Below are 16799 nucleotides of genomic sequence, written 5' to 3'. Positions count from 1 at the left end.
TGGCACAGATTTGCAGCATATCAATAATCTTTCAGTGCGCTATGTAGGAAGAAGGATACAGGAAAAGGTAAGACAGACATCATGAAACATAGAAGAAAAAATCCAATAAAAATGTGACACATTTTTATTAATAGGTTTTGTATAATTTTGTATAATGTCCTGCTGCTACTCCCTCTGATATCTCCACCATCTGGAGTAGTGCCCTTTACATCATTGAAGTGGACCTACAATCCTTGTGACGACTATAATGGAATACAGATAGCTAAATAACACAAAGTCTTCATATTCAGTCATAAACAGAGCTGATGGGAAATGTAGTTTATCTCCTGTGAATTTCTGAAGAATTTTTTTTTTTTTTAAGTTTTCATGAACTCTTTTCACTTTTTCAGGTTTCATTAAAAAAAATCCTGAGAACTGAAAAAATTTGGTTTTCAAAAACTGAAAACCACAAAGTTTTGGTTTTGGGTTGCCAAAAACTGAAAAATTTAAGGGTTGTATAATTTCAGATTTTTAATGAAAGCAGAAATTTTCTTATGAAAATGTCTTTTTAGGTAAAAAGGCATTTATCATCAAAATGATTTTGGTTACTCGTCAACCAGCTTATAAACAGATGGCTCCAAATTCCTTCTTGTAACTTTTCTTTACCTACCAGTCCTTACTACCTAGCATGGATTAAGTTGATGGTCACCTGTGACTACTGAAACGACTATTTATGCAAACCCACTTGTACCTTATCCACGCACCTGCCTCCCTTCCATTTGTCTTTTTATTCACCTATAACTTATTGTGTAACTTCTAGTTGTGAGCTTTCTAGAACAGGATTGTTTGGGTTAGTTGCTTGTACAATGTTTAAAGGCGTATAGGTTTAATCTTTGTTTGGGGATTACTTTAGGTGCTACCACAATAGAAATAATAACAGTAGTCGTTATATCTATTTAGTGCACTAGAACTAGAAATGCTGTCCTTCTGTTACCATTAGTGTTATTATTGTTATTAGTTATTTGTTTTAGATAATGCCCACGGTGTGCTAGGTGCTTCTCAAATGCACAAAGAAGGTTTTATAAGCTAGAAGAGGGCAGATTTTTTAAACAATAGTAGTACCATCCACCCCTCCCATTTCACTTCTACAGTTAATAGAAGGCAACTCTTGAGCAAGACACACATGGATCACTAAGTGAGCAGAATAGATTATAGAATTTAAAGCAAATAGAAGCAGGAGGAGCTCACACTGCACCAGCCAAGCAGGAGAGGGAGCTATGGGAGACAGTTGCACCTACAACCCAAGCCAGGGAGATGGGTGGGAGTTCTCCATCTGCTTTACTAGAGAAGGGGATTTTGCATGCCCTTCCTGCTTCCCCTTATGTGTCCAAGGAGGAAGAAGTTATTCCTGTTGGGAAAGGGCCACTACTCATGTCCAAGAGACTAATATCCTGCTGTTATTACCAATCTATTGTGATTGATAATTGTCACCTATACATATTGGGCTGGGTAGTCAGTGGCTGTAAGTCAGTGTGGCTCTGTTGACTTTAAAGGACCACACCAGTTACACCAGCTGAGGATCCAGCCTTTAATCATTTCATTATTTTAGATGTAACATATTCACCAAGCCATACATAGAGGCCCAAATCCAAAAAGGCACTTAGGCACCTAAACCCCATACTTAGGCACCTAAGTCCAAATTGTAGGCATCACTCCAATCCACAAAAGCTCCACTCAGCTGCTCTCTAACCTGTAGGCCCCTAAACTCACTTGACACCTAAATTTTCACTGGAAAATTTTTCTAGGCACCTAACTTTTCTGCCTCTGAACAAGTGCACTGCTGCCTCACTCTAGGTGTTTGGATGCCCATCTCCTGCCTAACTCCCAGTGCATCCATAAACCAGGGAAAGATAGAGGGAGGAGTGCCTATCTGATCCACAGGGCCCGATCCAGTAGGTGTGCTCAGAGGCTGCCTATTGGATCAGGTCCCATTCAAAATCTGGCCAAGAAGGCATGATGGTGGTACCCATCTTCTAATGAATAGCCCATTGGTTAGAGTGCTCACCTGGGATGTAGGAGACCAGCGTTCAGTTCCCCCTTCTGCCTCATGGTGAGAGAGGATTTGAACAGGAGTCTCCTATACTTAGGAGGGAGCTAATGAGCTATGAAATGTTCTGAGGTGGGGGTGCCTTCAATCTCTTGTTGAAACTGTTCCACTTTGGATAAATACTTAAAGAGTCACTGGAGCAGGGCAATTGGACTGTGAGTCTTCCACCTCCCAGGGGGGTGTTCTAACAACTAGGCTTTATAGTCATTCTTTCTCCGTTAGTTATCCAAAGTGGAACAACTTCAACAGGTAAGACTATGGAAGCCCTTAGATCAGATTATCCCATAGCTTGGTGGGTTAGAGCACTTTCCTGTGAGGGATGTATGATGCCTGCTCAGATTTTTCTCCCTCTGAGGCAGAGGGGGGAATTGAACCTGGGTTTTTCATATCCTGGGTGAGTGCTCTGACCAGGGAGCTAGAAGTTGTAAAGTGATCACCTCCTCTTCCAGCCATTTTGTGCAGAGAGCGGCAGGCACACATATAACTCATTCTCACAAGAAATGACTTCAGCACCTCCGCCACCTGACTCCAGGAAAGGGATTCCTGGTTGTGCCTCTCTGCAGCCTGGACATAGGCACCTAACTCCAGGGGCTAGTGTAGGCAGCTCCCAAACTAGTGTGCTGGTTTAACAGATTGCATTTTTAGGCCCCTATCTCCCCCCATTCATTGTGTAGGGAGCCTCGGCACCTAACTGAGGCTTTGTGAATCACAGTGGTGGTGGTCTTGTAATTTTCTAGATGCCTAAAAGGTAGACGTTGCAATGCTTAATGTGGTAATACCTAAGTCCCTTTGTGGATCCAGGCCAGAAAGATGTGATCTCCATAACAGGTACAACTGGCTGAGCTGTAAAGAGAATGAGCCAGATTCTGCTCTCAGCTAAACATGTGCCAAGCCTATAAATGAATATGGCCCATTATGTGTAAAATGAAAGGTTTATACTAATTAATATACCCAGCTATGATATTGATTTGGTTGGTATTCATAAGGCTGTACACACTCCATCTGCCTAGTTATAAATATTTTAAGTGCATATTTCTGTAAATTTTAGGGTATGTAACAGTATAGTAATATCAAGTGCAACAAACTCTGGCATGCATAGAAATTCAGTCATGGGATTTTGTTTAGCTGCTCAAAGGTGTTTTGAAACAGCTGGAAAAGCTGATTTCAGTGTCTTACTAAATTTTTGGACTGTCAAGAGTGAGTAGAAAAATGGGATTGCTGGAGAATCAAAATACTAATATTGCTGCAAAGATGTTTAAAAACTGTATCTGCAAACAGGGTGAGGGGGGAAAGGTTTCTAGTCCAGACTTTTAGCGAGAAACGATCATTGTTTTAAATATTATTATTAACATTAGAGTAGCACCAGAATGCCCCAGTTTTGATGGGGATGCCATTGGGTTCTACAGAAATATAGGGTGAGATTCTATACAGTTCCCATTAGAGGTACAGCACTGAACTCACAGCCTGGGGGGGCGGGAGGGGAGGCGGGGATAAGGTAGTATGCCAAAGTGGCCCCTGGCATAACTTAGACAGCCTTGTGGGGCTAACAGTGTTACATCAATTTGTTCCCAGCTGCCTCTGGGCAATGGTGCTGCCCACAGTCTCCACAGCACTACATGCTGTGGCCCTGCCCCTAACACATCCTTTCCGCCCCTGACCCTATGCCAGGAGACGAGGTCCTTGGAGGGCAACCAGCTTCCTCAGTTCCTATACCAGGGAAATTCTCTCCCAGCTGGATCTAGGGCTTTTAGAGCCACTCTATGCTGCTCTGGCCTTTTTACCCAATGTAAATAGGCCAAAGTGTGGGTAAGAATCTCACGCATAGCAAGAGACCATAGCTCTTACAATGTAGTTAAGGCTAGATGGAACAAAATGAAGGGAATATGGGAGGGAAGGAAGGATGACAATAGCAGTGAGAGAAACAAGTGATGTCATGTATTATCTATATTGACAGCTGTTTGAAACTATTTTTGTATTTAAATAAATAAATATAAAAAAATAAGTAAACCTTGCTCCCAGCAGACCAGGACAAGTTAACTCTGGATAAAATAAGAATTTACCAGTCTTCGGTTATCTGCTAAACTGTGAGACATTACTGAAATCAGCCAGAAATAGAAATATTTCTAAGTGCCCTATCACTAAAATAATTTGCATACAAGTTAAGCAAAAATGTTCAGTTATCCATCCAGTTCCCAGAATTCCAACCTCCACAGAACTCCAATCCAAGTAAATCTGATAGAATCTGATGCAATTATTTAAAAATAAAAAATATTCTGACTAACCCCAAATTAAACTGTTAATGTCTTGTTATGTGTTTCCTTACAGCTGGCGGCATTAGAGAGGCAGATCTTTGACTTTCTTGGCTTCCAGTGGGCTCCAATTCTTGGAAATTTTCTACACATAATAGTCGTCATATTGGGTTTGTTTGGAACCATCCAGTTTAGGCCTCGATACATAGTTGTGGTAAGTCTCTCTTATTGACTTTGTGTTTATAGTAGGCTTTAAAACCTCTTAAATTACAAAACATATATTTTATGCTTGAAAACATATGAATGATCCTTTCTGCATTATCTTTTGAAGCCTCTAGTTATTCATCATTTTAAAACTTATGGCCCATTAAGTGAGATCTGGTTTTGATGTATAAAACACTATCCAGGGGAGGTAATCTGTAGAACTCACTGCCAAAAATATAATTAGGCTTAGCAGAACAAAATTATTTTTTTTTATAATTTCAAAGGATAATATCTATGTTTATTTTTAAGCATTTTGGGTTTTTATTTATTAAAATCTTTATAGTTGTGCAAAATTATGGGCTTTAAGCGTTTATTTAAATTTTTTCAATTTTAGGAAATTATTCAGGGGCAGACAATGGGAAAGTGAGACAACAATTATTTAATGACAGTAGACATTAAGATTAAAAAAGTTAAAGCATTATAGCAATTAAAACACAAATTGTCAACATCACATGTCAAAATAGACAAAGTAAATATCCTTAAATCAAGCTCTAATATGTTCTCAGGCAGCATTTTTCTTTCTTTGCCTACCTATAAATTCTGATTATTATTGATGGAAGTGTTTTTTCATCAGTCTGTAGGTATGGTGAAATTGACATTTACCGACATTTACCAATAAAAATCTAATCCTTCCACATCTAGATATAATTAAGACCAATGTCTTCATAGGATTCAAAAAAGGGTTAAGCACTTATATGGATATGAGAATATCCACAGTTAGATTATACAGTACTCCCCCCCACTCCCCTCCAAGGGATATAAATTGTCATTCTTTTGACCATAAGCCAGCATGTAACTGACGGGAATTGAGGAAAAACATTTTTTACAAGCTAATTATTCCATAACTGTCCACTATATAGTTTCATCATTTTGTTAAACAACTGGTACCAGCCACTGTTGGGTACAAGATATTGGACTAGATGCACCATTGGTCTGATCTATTATGCCAGTTCCTGTGTTCCTGTGATCATAGAGAACACAGACTCCTGAGATGTCTTTCTCCGGTTGTCTCTAACTTTGCCAATAGCTGTAGTTTATTAAGGGCCTGATCCTAAACTGGTATAAATTGACACCAAGGACATGCCTTTAATGTGTGCAACTTGAAGTCAGATATATTATCTCTGAGAAACATCCATTCTCAATCTAGCCAGTAATAAAAAATTCCAGTGCCACTTGAAAAACTACTTTCCCTCAAATACTACGCGTCACTCCACTGGAAAGGTTGAATATTATCTTTTTTACCTGGCAGCATTTGAAATCTCTCAGTAATGTTGTTAGCAATAGATTTTATAATGGAAAAATAGCTTTTCTCACAAAGGAATGAAAGAAATGTTTGCTGGGGAAAATCAGTAGACAAATGCTTTCAGAGCTTCAGTTTTTTCTAGTCAAGTCTTGATTCCTATAATTTTTTATTACTAAAAAAAAAAAAAAAAAATGCCCCCCCCTCAGAAAAAAAGTGGGCTGAATGTAACATTGAGATTCTTTGTACTTACTTTTGCTAAACTTTGTGAACATTTATAAGAATGTAGAAAGAGGTGATAAAAGTAATATTTTGCACTTTCACTAACTTAACACCTTCCACTGGAGGATCAGATGGCGCTTTACAGACATTAATGCATTACTCTCCCTGGATTTTGCCCATTGTAGATGTGAGAAAACTGAGACACAGAGAGATTGAGTATTTCTACGTGTGGAGCTGGGAGTGTGATTCCCAGCTTAAGGAGGCATACTTGCACTAGCTCAATGAGAGTTAAGAATAGTAGTGTAGCCACTATCTAGCAGTGGCTCAGGTTAGCCACGTGAGCACATGCCCATGGGGTCCAGATAGGGTTGTACTCAGGGAAGCTAGCCCCTTTTGCCACTCGTCACTGCCAGTGCTACTGTGACTACACTATTATTTTTAGCATGCTAGCTTGATGAGAGCTAGAGTGAGTATGTCTCCTCAAGCTGGGAATCACACCCTCAGCTCCAAATGTAGACTTACCTGTAGTGTCTTGCTTGAAGTTACACAACAAGTCTGGGGTGAAGCCAGATATAATCCCAGATCTCCTGACCCCCAGTCCCAGCACTAACCATGTGACTTCCCCTATTAAAATTCTTTCTTTTTGTTCAGCATAAAAGCACATTAACCAGCTATTTCTTTATATTATTTGTAGTGTAAAAGTACATATTTAGAGGTGACATTTCTAAAAAATAGCTTTATAATCAGAGACACAAAATTCCTTAATTAAGGAACACTGACAAGATATTTTGATCTAAAATTTAACTCAACTCAAATTTTAAATTTTACTTTAAGCACTTGATTAATGTTGGATTGGGCCAGAGTGCTCAGCACCTTGCAGGATCAAGCCCATAAATAGGGCTGGCTAGAAAATAAGGCTTCCATGAAAAATTTCAGGGTTTCAGCATTCAATTTTGTTCTGTAATAGGATAAAACCAAGACCTTTTTGAAAATTTTCACACACACAAACAAAAGACAAAAAACAAAAAAAATGGGGAGAGAGATTCACCCTAGGATAGTCCAGTGGCTAGAGTCTTCCCCAGGTTTAAGTCCTTTCTCTGTCTGATTCACATTAAGGATTTGAACCGGGGTTTCCAACAATCCGGCAGAATGCTGGGCTATTGTCTGGTGGATGATGGAGATTCAAATCCCTGATGCACAGCAGGGTCTTGAAGCAGTGTCTCACATATGCTAGGTGAGTGACCTGCTGTTAGCTACATTGGGGTGAACTGTTCCCTGTCTCTTTGGTTTTGACTGGAAATTCCATTCGAGACTTGAGAAACATCCCCAGCAAAAGTGTAGGCAAAAAAAAATATGTTTCCGTGAACATTTTCTGTTGTGATGAATCAGCATTTTGACAAAAAGCTGTTTTTGACGGAAAATTCCTGTCCAGCTCTACCCATAAAGCAGTTTGCTTGGACTCACTGTCTGTGTGCCCTGTGATATTACTTAATTTGTTTACTAAGTCTTTACTAAGGCAAAACTGCCACTGACGAGCCCGGATCCTCAGGTTCTACATAGTGTCCCAAGCCCAGGCTCCTTCAGAAGCTGTTCTTCCTGGGACTCTGCCATCTGCAGCTGTCCCTAGACTCCTCAAAGGGATCCATAGCATGGAGCGGAAAGCATGTCAGTTACTGCATGCTTCAGGCTTGTCCCTACAGCTCCAGGCTGTATTCACTTGTGTTACGTTCCACCGTGAGGTAGGCAGCAGACTGCGAAGGAGTCCAGACCAAAGGATGATGAGGGTTGCCTGTCAGGTTCTGAGATCAGATTTTATCACAGTCCTGGGCCAGAGGGGTGAAGATGGAGTTTTGCTGACTAGCAGGCTGGGTTTTGAAAACTCAAAAACTGGTTACTGCAAATATGTAATAAGGGCCTGATTTTCCAAGGTATGTAGATACTTAAAGACCCAGCTAAGGGCTTGGTAGGATTTTCTAAAGGGAGTTAATCACCTAACTCACTTTGGCACTCTTGAAAAGCCTACTAGGAACCCATCTGCATCTTTAAGCACTTGAATACCTTTGAAAATCTGGCTCTAAGTCCCTTACTAAAAGGCATTAGGACAAAAGGTATTAGGACAAAGACTCAACTCAACTGACTCAGCAGAGGACCTGCATTGAATCAGGCTTTCAGAATTATCTTCTCTGGTTGACTCAAATCCAAGAGCTGACTCAATCAGATCCAGTCTAACTAGAAAAGTAACCGAATTTTTCAGGAAAAAATGTCATAGTGTATATTGTGTTTCCCTGATGACTTACATTGCAATTAATGTGCCCTCTATATCTACCTGATCCTATCTAAGGAAAGAATATAAAGTATTTAGGGTTTCACATCAATTCCTAACAGACACCAATCCATAGTGTGTGTACATATGAGTAGATTTTCCTTGTAATATTATGTCATATTGTTTCCCAGAGGCTTTGAATGATATTGGCTGAGCTCTGAAGACCTGCTTTCTCCTCAGCAGAAGACCTTTAATAGATCAGGCCTTTGTGTCTAAGGGAGGCTGTGACTAGCACTTTTTTTGTGCCTAGAGCATTTACAGTGCAGCTCCCACCCCTTCCTCTCTGAAATTCCATTCACACAGACATTTTACATTTACCGTACTGCAGAATTGTGAAAGGAATGAATAAATATGTTAAATATCTGACTTAACAAAAGCAAGGTAAGTCAGAGTTAAGGCTGACAGTACATCCTGTAAAACTCTCAACTCTTGATTACGACTGCCCATATATTGCTGTGAATATTACATGTGTAACCCTTCTCCTCTCCTATCTCAGAACTACCCCTAAATAAAGTTAGCTTCAGAGTGTGACAGATTAGCACTTCACTTAGTCAAGGAAAGGACCAAACAGGGAAATGCAGTTTGCCTCATATTCTGAAGGTTGTAAAGCTTGGGCTGAGAATGGTCTCCAGCGAGAGAAAATTCCTGCTGACAACCTTCTTCTGAGACCTCCACCCTGATGACACCTGAAGCATCTCTGCTAGTTGCAATTGTCCTACCAAGTCATGGAGAGAGCTATTGTCTGAGGAGCTGTTGTATTTAATTTAGCTGGAATAAATGGGCCCAAAGAGCTAGAGGTGTTAACATAACCCAGTCATGGTTCAATGTTAAAGTTTCAAACAAGGTTCGGGGTTTGATATACAAAGGCCTCAGACTGCTTAGTACCATGGCAAACACACCATTAAAAATCCTTGTCAACCTTTTATTAAAGATCCAAAAAAGAAGGAAAAACAGTTAAAGCATTTGAAATGTAAAAGTATTAAATCAGGCCTTCATTTTAACAACACCCATTGTTCCCTTTTCATTTAGCTGGAAAGCATTTTTAGAAGGACAAACCTCCTTGTTTGACAACCTTTTAGATTTTGTCAAGATGGTAATAACAGTCTTTGTTGGGGAAAAGAGAATAAGTTAGTTGAGGTGGGCTGGAGCTATACTTGTTGCTCTTGTTAAAGTTTCCTAAAACAAAACAACATGAAAACATACAAAAAGCGAGAGAGAGAAGAACAGCAAAGATAGAAAATGCAGCTTTTGTCTATGGTGCTGAGTTTTGCTTGCAACTTCACTGCTGGAGAAACACAAGCACAGCACATGGTCTCATCAGCCACTCAGATCTGGCAAACATGTACCAGCATTAAGCTGTTCAGGGCTTTGCTTTTAGTTGGATCTTTCTGGTCACAAGCTTACAGTGGTGTTGCAAAATGTACAGTCTTGGCCATCTAAGTCATCTATCTGTTTTATTAGACAGAAGGCAAAAGGAGAGGGATGGACAGAGAAGAAATAGGGAGGGAAGGAAAATGACACATAGGTGGGAGGGGAAAGACAAAGTATCAACATCCCAGTCAGTATTCAGGATTTAGCTGGAGCTGGTAGAGGTGGCGATGTCATCTGGGTCCCTCGGTGTGGCCCATGCTGGTCAGGACATCTCTCAGGACCAAGATAATGAAGGCCTGTGGTCTGAGGAGATTGTGAGGGTGGCATTCATGATAGTGAAACTCACTCCAGTAGCCAGATTTTCTCCACAAAGTCTGTCTTTAAAAAACTCAGAAAGGGAGCGGTTGGCAAAATAGCCTGTCCCCTCATTCTTTGGTCCACCAAGTAGATCCAGTTTCTGACACACCAGTTTTGGTTCATTGATTTTTCATTTCCACACTTTTCTTGTTCACCACGCATGATCTTAACGCAATCTTTGAGTTATTTCAGCAGGCCTTTTTGTTTGGACTAATTCAATCTTTCTGTCTTACTTTTGCATCTTTTCCCATTCCCATTTATTGTTATAGATTACTGTGTCGTGAACTGACACTCACTTTTCACACTTGAGCTCACAATTAGGGTAAATTGGGAGGCCCAGTTATTACTACAGTACCCAGGCCTCAGGTCTTTCAGGTCTTTGACCATAAGGACCAGAATCCTGAAATGGACCTTGAATTCAACTGGCCCCAAAGCAGAGTTAAACGTATTAATAATCATGGTGTCGTCTTGCTGATTTGGCAAACAGGACGTTACATGCTGCTTCTGGGCACCCTTCAGAGTGGGCCCAGCTAACACATGTGGCAGCAAGTGCACTATTGTCTGGAAGGCAGCGGTTCCCAAACCGTGGGTTGCAAAAGGGTGCGAGGTGGTCACCAGATGTGGAGGAAAAAAAAAGAAAGTGTGAGCAAGCTTCTAAGCAAGCAGCGCTGGGGCAGCTAGGCAGCACCAGCTGCAAGTGGAACAACAGAGCACTCTCACAGCATCAGTGGCAGCACGCCTTCTCCGACGAGCGCCAGGTCACAGGCTCCACAAGGAGGATGCAGGAACAAGCGCGGTCAGATCAGGAAGTGAAGGGGATGAATCCCGCCCAAATCCTACCCTTCCAGGGGGAATCCCACCCTTCCAGCACATGAGGTGGCAGGCCAAATAAAATGTTCTGGTGGGCTGGATGTGGTCTCCAGGCCCTAGTTTTCCCTTCCTTTTTTTTTGGTCTGGTGTCCGGAGGGACCCACCCAAATGGGGGCCCTGTGCAAGTGCAATGAGTGTACATTAGTTAATCTGCCCACCCATAGTTTTCAAAGTAGACTATGAAAAAGGAGGGTTCATTTGTGCAAAGCCAACCTGAATATTAAGTACCAGGGGATTGTAGTAACAGAGGTGAGTGCAAAGGGGGTCACGACGTGAAAACATTTGGGAAATACTGCCTTAAGATGATGAAAGCATGATCACTGTGGACAAGGCTGCATCCAGCAAGAAAAGGCACAATCCCATGGGCTTCAAGGATGGAAGAAGTCATGTCCAGCCATCATTTCTATGCAGTGTCCTGCCAAGGTCTGAGACCCTTAGTGCAACCTAGCCACAACACATGGTGAGAGAAGGATGGAATGGAATGACAGCCTTAACTCTGAATATACTGCTTATTTTAAGTCAAACAGTTCCACTTTAACACTTTTTTGTATTAACTTCTAATTTAAATAAATTTCATAGAATAATCCTCCCTGTCAATTAGCAGATATAATATTCATGACACTTGAAAACTTTGTGGATGAGATTAATCAGACCAAAGTTTCCAGGGGACATCAAAATGAAACCCCGGTTCATAAGTTTCTTATATTCACTCATTTTAAAATTTATACAAATATTCATTTGCAAAGAACAAAGAAGAACTAAATTTGAATTCTAAACCACAATGTAACATACTAATCACACAGCTCTGAAGTTACAACATAGTCCTTTTCTCTACACATTCTTTTCCTTTCTTCACAGAACTCCCCATAGCTAGCAATATTTCTAAGCTGCTAGAATCGATTAATAATGCTAAAAGAATACTTAAAAGTTTTTTTCTTGCACTGTGCTGAACTTCAAAAGCATTCAGTATGATGAGTTCTATGGTTAAGACAGTGCAAATCTGGCCCAGCTAAGCATAAATGTATTATTGCACAATGAGATGTGAAAATAAGACACTTTAACCTAAACTGGGAGGGGATCTAATATTTGCCTAGCTTAATTTTACTCCATTAAATAATATGATATATAAAGTGCTATTGTAGCTTGATGATGTGTGCAGTATAAGCACTTAAACAGAGTTAGATTTAAAACAGAAAGAAATTAAGACACATAGAAATGCCATATATGTTGATCAAGGAAAAGTCATTCCACATAGAACATTACAGCTTCAAAAACATGTATTTAGGTATTCAAAGCTACATTGTGATTATAATAATTTGGTAAATCCAGTGCTGACAGTATTCATCTTCCATCATATTTCCTTGTTCTGAGATTCCTGTTCATCTCTCATAAATTAAGTTGAATGGGCTTTGTCAATACTTGCGATACCTCCAGGGTACACCTAGATGTGTGACTCAGTAGTTGCCTCTCTTCCCTTGAATTAGCACTGAGACAATATGCTGCTTCTAGTGTCATGGACACTGTAATGTATTTCAGATGGGATATAAAATTGAGGTCCTGGCTACTTATGCCCATTTTTCATAAAAGCTAAATTATTAATCTCAGTATCCTAGCCAAATACAAATTCAGGAACATCCATTTTCCCTACCCTTCAGTTGCACACTTTTTTGTCCTAAACTATTTACTGGCAATGTGCATTATGAAAAGTTGCCATGTTTTATTCCAAAAAATGGCTGCAATTCACTGGGGGGAGGAAATGTAATTTCTGAATCAGTTTAAATATGCAAAATGCTTTGAGAACCCTCAGAATGAAAGGAGCTATATAAATGTGATTATTATATTAATTTGTACATATTTATTACATAGGGACAAGACAGAATTGATATAAATATTGAGAAATACATACATATCTAAACAGAATTTCAAAAGAGACAAAGAAACAAATTTAAACAAGCGAGTCTCCATCATGAAATATTTCACACAGAGTGAGTGGCCTATTATTAAGGTTGCCTGATGCTTCCCGTTATAAGACCCTGTTTTCAGTTGCTCATAATTTTGCCAAACATTAACTATTTGGGATGAAATTGTCCAGGCTCAGCGTCTGCCTCAGGCTCAATTTATTTGGGGAATTTCAGTCAACACATTTTTGCCATTTCTGGGAATGAAGCTAGGGGAAAAATACATTGTTTCACTCCTGTGAGAAAATTCTTGCTGCCTTTTCTGTTGCCCCAAACTTTGGAGCAGGAACTTGAAATTGGGCAGTGATGGGTCTGTGAAAATTTGCCCAATTTATAAGCCTTTGGAAAAATCACACAGCAAATAGAGGCATGCTTGTGTTAAACAGACTATAAGGCCATAATCCTGCAATTCAGAGGGGCTCTGTTGGGTGCAGCTGTGCACAGTGAATTGCAGGATCTGGGCTTCAGGTTGCTATCAGCTTTATGTCTCTATTCTTCTACACCAGTAGCCCTATCTCAGTGTGTGAGTACTGGACCAAACCATATGCAGTCCTCACTAGGCAAGTTCCCACTGGAGCTTTTGCTCCCACTGTGCAAAACTCTCACTGACTTCCATGGAACTGGATCAGGGCAAGCAGGATTTGTCCTGGCATGACATATGAAGCAGCTGCTCCATACTGCTAAATATCAGATGATATTTTCATGTAGGCATGTGAAGTTCTCTAATATGGTTTTAAAAAATGGAATTCCGGTTCCTATTTTGAAATCTGCTTTTATGAGCAGTTATGATTAAACCTGAGTAAAATTCTGGCACATTAGTATTAGGTCCTCTTTTTTGCTGAAGACTGTTCACCTAAGATACACATCACAACTTGGTTATTGCATACATATCAATCAGTTATTGCCTTTGATAAAGAGTCTATAGTGAGTTAATGCAAAGGCTGTATGTGATGAAAATGACAACACTATCTCATTTAAGTAAATAATGATGATAAAAAGCCAAAACCTTTACTGCTGATAGACCACAGTAATTTTATCAATTTTATTGCTGTTTAAATAAAAGGTTAAAAACAGGCCTCAGGTAGTACAATGATCTTCTCTGTAATATAGAGGAGATTGACCAGGCATGTTGCTCTTACTTTGTACAGTAATTCTCTGCCATTTATGTAATAGTTATCCTCAAGCAACCTTGGTACTGTATATTATAATAAATTAAATTTAAGTAACTAACCTGTTCTGTGTATAGAAGCCACCAAAGTACAAGGGTCTATGAAAAAGATCAACCCCCTTCATATGAATCTTTTCATTATAGACCTTAGGGAGGAAGAAGAAGAAGGAAATATAATGGAAATTGTGTAACAGAGTCAAACTGACAGTACTCTTGGAATAGAAATGGGATCTGGCATATTGGAAATTAAGGTATTGGGTTTTAGAGAGTATATTGAAGCAAAACAATAGCATATTAAGACCTGAGTTCGTCTTTGCAAGTTAGACTCTCAAAGCTGCTAGAGTACAATTCTCCGTTGTAAATGTAAAGTGGCAGTGCCTTTGCAGCATCTCATTACACAGTTTAGTTGGGTGTAACACCAGCATTGCTTCTTGTGCAATTAGCTCTTCATACATAAATAGTTTAGAACTGGAACATTTGGATAGCTAATTGTGCAAAGTTTCACAATCCCCTATAGGGAAGTTGTGCATTCCCATTGTAAATAGCCTCTGGATAGTAATACAAACGTTATGATGCACAAATCGATTTCCCAGCCATTCAGTGTGCACTATATAAGCAGATCCGTGCACTAGCATGGAGTGCAATGGAACCTAGAGGAGAGTCTTGCAACCTTTGGAGTCCATCTCCCTGGGGCTCATTGTAGGATCATGGCCTAAGTTTCTTGCTACCAATAAATTCACAGGGCCAAATTGAACAATGGTGTAAGTGGGTGTAGTGCCACTGATTTCAGTGGCGTTATACCCATTCATGCCAGTGCTGAATTTGTTCTGCTGTCTACTTCTTGGGAAATATGAGGAACCACAAAACAAAAACAAGAATTGAGCAGGCCTGTTACGCTCAGTTGAAAAGATACCATAACTTCTTGTTAAAATACTTTTCACAGGAAGAAATTCCATGGAGACTAAGCTCAGCTTTAAATGTACCTGCCTGATTTCAAATGACATCCACATATCAGAGAAACAAGGTAGGTGAGTAAGTATCTTTTATTGGGCTGGGCCCCAGAACAAGAGCCACATGACATTCATAAGCTTGTCCCTTTCACCAACAGAAGTTGGTCTAATAAAAGATACTTACTCACCTACCTTTTTTCTCTAATATCCTCGGACCAACACAGCTACAACACTTCAAATCCATGCATCAGACTAATGGGGACTCTTGTTAGTGTGGAGCTTTTTTCATACTTGTTTCCTCTTAACATTTAGCAGAGTATAGCACACCTAAATTACTGTACCATTCTGAGATGTCCAGAAACAGAGCTGAATAATGATATACACACGAGTCACAAATGCATAAAAACTGGTGATCAAGTCAGCACTTTGGAATTAACTGGTATCAGTAGTCTAACACCATAACAATAAATCTAACTTTTATTGGTTTGTATTTAGAGTAGAAGAGAATATTGGATTTGTAATTTGCTATGGTTCTTAGAGGACTTGAGCCAGAAGAACTCTGTTTCTGGACTTTCCCTGTTTGGTGGTTCCTAGAAGAACTATATATATATATTATTGATATATTTTTTTAAAAAATATTGATCTGCTCAGTATAAAGCCTTTCCATCTTCACATTTTATTTTTCTTTCTTTTTGCTTTCATCTGGCTGTTTGTCTAGTATACGGTGTGGACTGCCCTCTGGGTCACCTGGAATGTTTTCATTATCTGCTTCTATTTGGAAGTAGGCGGGCTTTCTAAGGTAGGTTCCTTATAATTCTTCAAGGTTGTGGGGGAGCAAATAATTGTACATCAATAGCGGCAATGCTAGCATGTTCTAAATTACTAGATCCGGGAGAAAAATTAGTGTGTTCTTTTAACATGTAATCTGAGCTTCAAAGGTTGTTGTTTTTTTTAGCTAGAACTCCAGTATATCAACTTGTCTGTAGTAGTAAATATTCATAAGTTGGAAATAAGTAAATGTAATTAAACTGAACAGCTGTGTCTCTCTAAAGCAATGGCTCTCAAGCTTTCCAGAGCACTGTATTCTTTTCAGGAGTCAGATTTGTCTTGCGTACCCCCAAGATTCACTAGTTTTTAAAAACTAGTTGATTATAACATCAGACATAAAAATAGAAAAGTGTCACAGCACACTATTACTGAAAAATTGCTTACTTTCTCATTCTTACCATATAATTATAAAATAAATCAATTGGAATATAAATATTGTACTTACATTTCAGTGTATAGTATATAGAGCAGTATAAACAAGTCATTGTATGAAATTTTCATTTGTACTGACTTCATTAGTGCTTTTTTTGTAGCCTGTTGTAAAATTATACAAATATCTATATGAGTTGATGTACCCTCCTGGAAGACCTCTGCATACCCCTGGGGATATGCATATCCCTGGTTGAGAACCACTGCTCTAAAGTACAACCTGATAAAATGGATTCAGTGGCAGTCTTAAGATTATTTTGTTTATTAAAAAACATACAGTATCTCTTTAGCAGACGCTTTGAATGAGTAAATGAAATGTGTCTGAATGTTCTGGGGCTGCTTTGAAAGCAGCTAAAGAGATTAACTAAGAAGGTTAACGTGACAACTTGTTGAGCAAATTGGTCTCACTGTAAAAATGCTAATTTGGTAAAAAAAAAATAGCATGAGAAAAGATGACATTTTAGCACCTTTGAGTCAAGCTTTC

General features: G+C 39.3%; 1 protein-coding gene across 7 annotated transcripts in view; it reads left to right on the top strand.

Annotated features, from left to right (window-relative positions):
* Positions 1 to 16799, top strand: part of NKAIN3 (sodium/potassium transporting ATPase interacting 3) — a 463496-nt gene that overhangs the window by 211462 nt on the left and 235235 nt on the right. For 5 of the 7 annotated variants that reach the window (XM_067553700.1, XM_067553697.1, XM_067553698.1 and 2 more), the window contains exons 2-3: positions 4412 to 4549; positions 15777 to 15857. In XM_067553700.1, the coding sequence (XP_067409801.1) occupies positions 4412 to 4549; positions 15777 to 15857 (219 nt within the window). Of the gene's footprint in view, positions 1 to 4411; positions 4550 to 14252; positions 14360 to 15051; positions 15133 to 15776; positions 15858 to 16799 lie in introns of those variants that run through there. The other 2 variants (XM_067553703.1, XM_067553704.1) reach the window with 2 other exon arrangements.

This window comes from Emydura macquarii, unplaced genomic scaffold (assembly GCF_026122565.2).
Source record: "Emydura macquarii macquarii isolate MOO-44397 ecotype Brisbane River unplaced genomic scaffold, CSIRO-AGI_Emac_v2 contig_1477, whole genome shotgun sequence".
Classification (NCBI taxonomy): Eukaryota; Metazoa; Chordata; order Testudines; family Chelidae; genus Emydura; species Emydura macquarii.
Note: the sequence above shows the minus strand (reverse complement) of the source record. Positions and strands in the feature narration are given on the sequence as shown.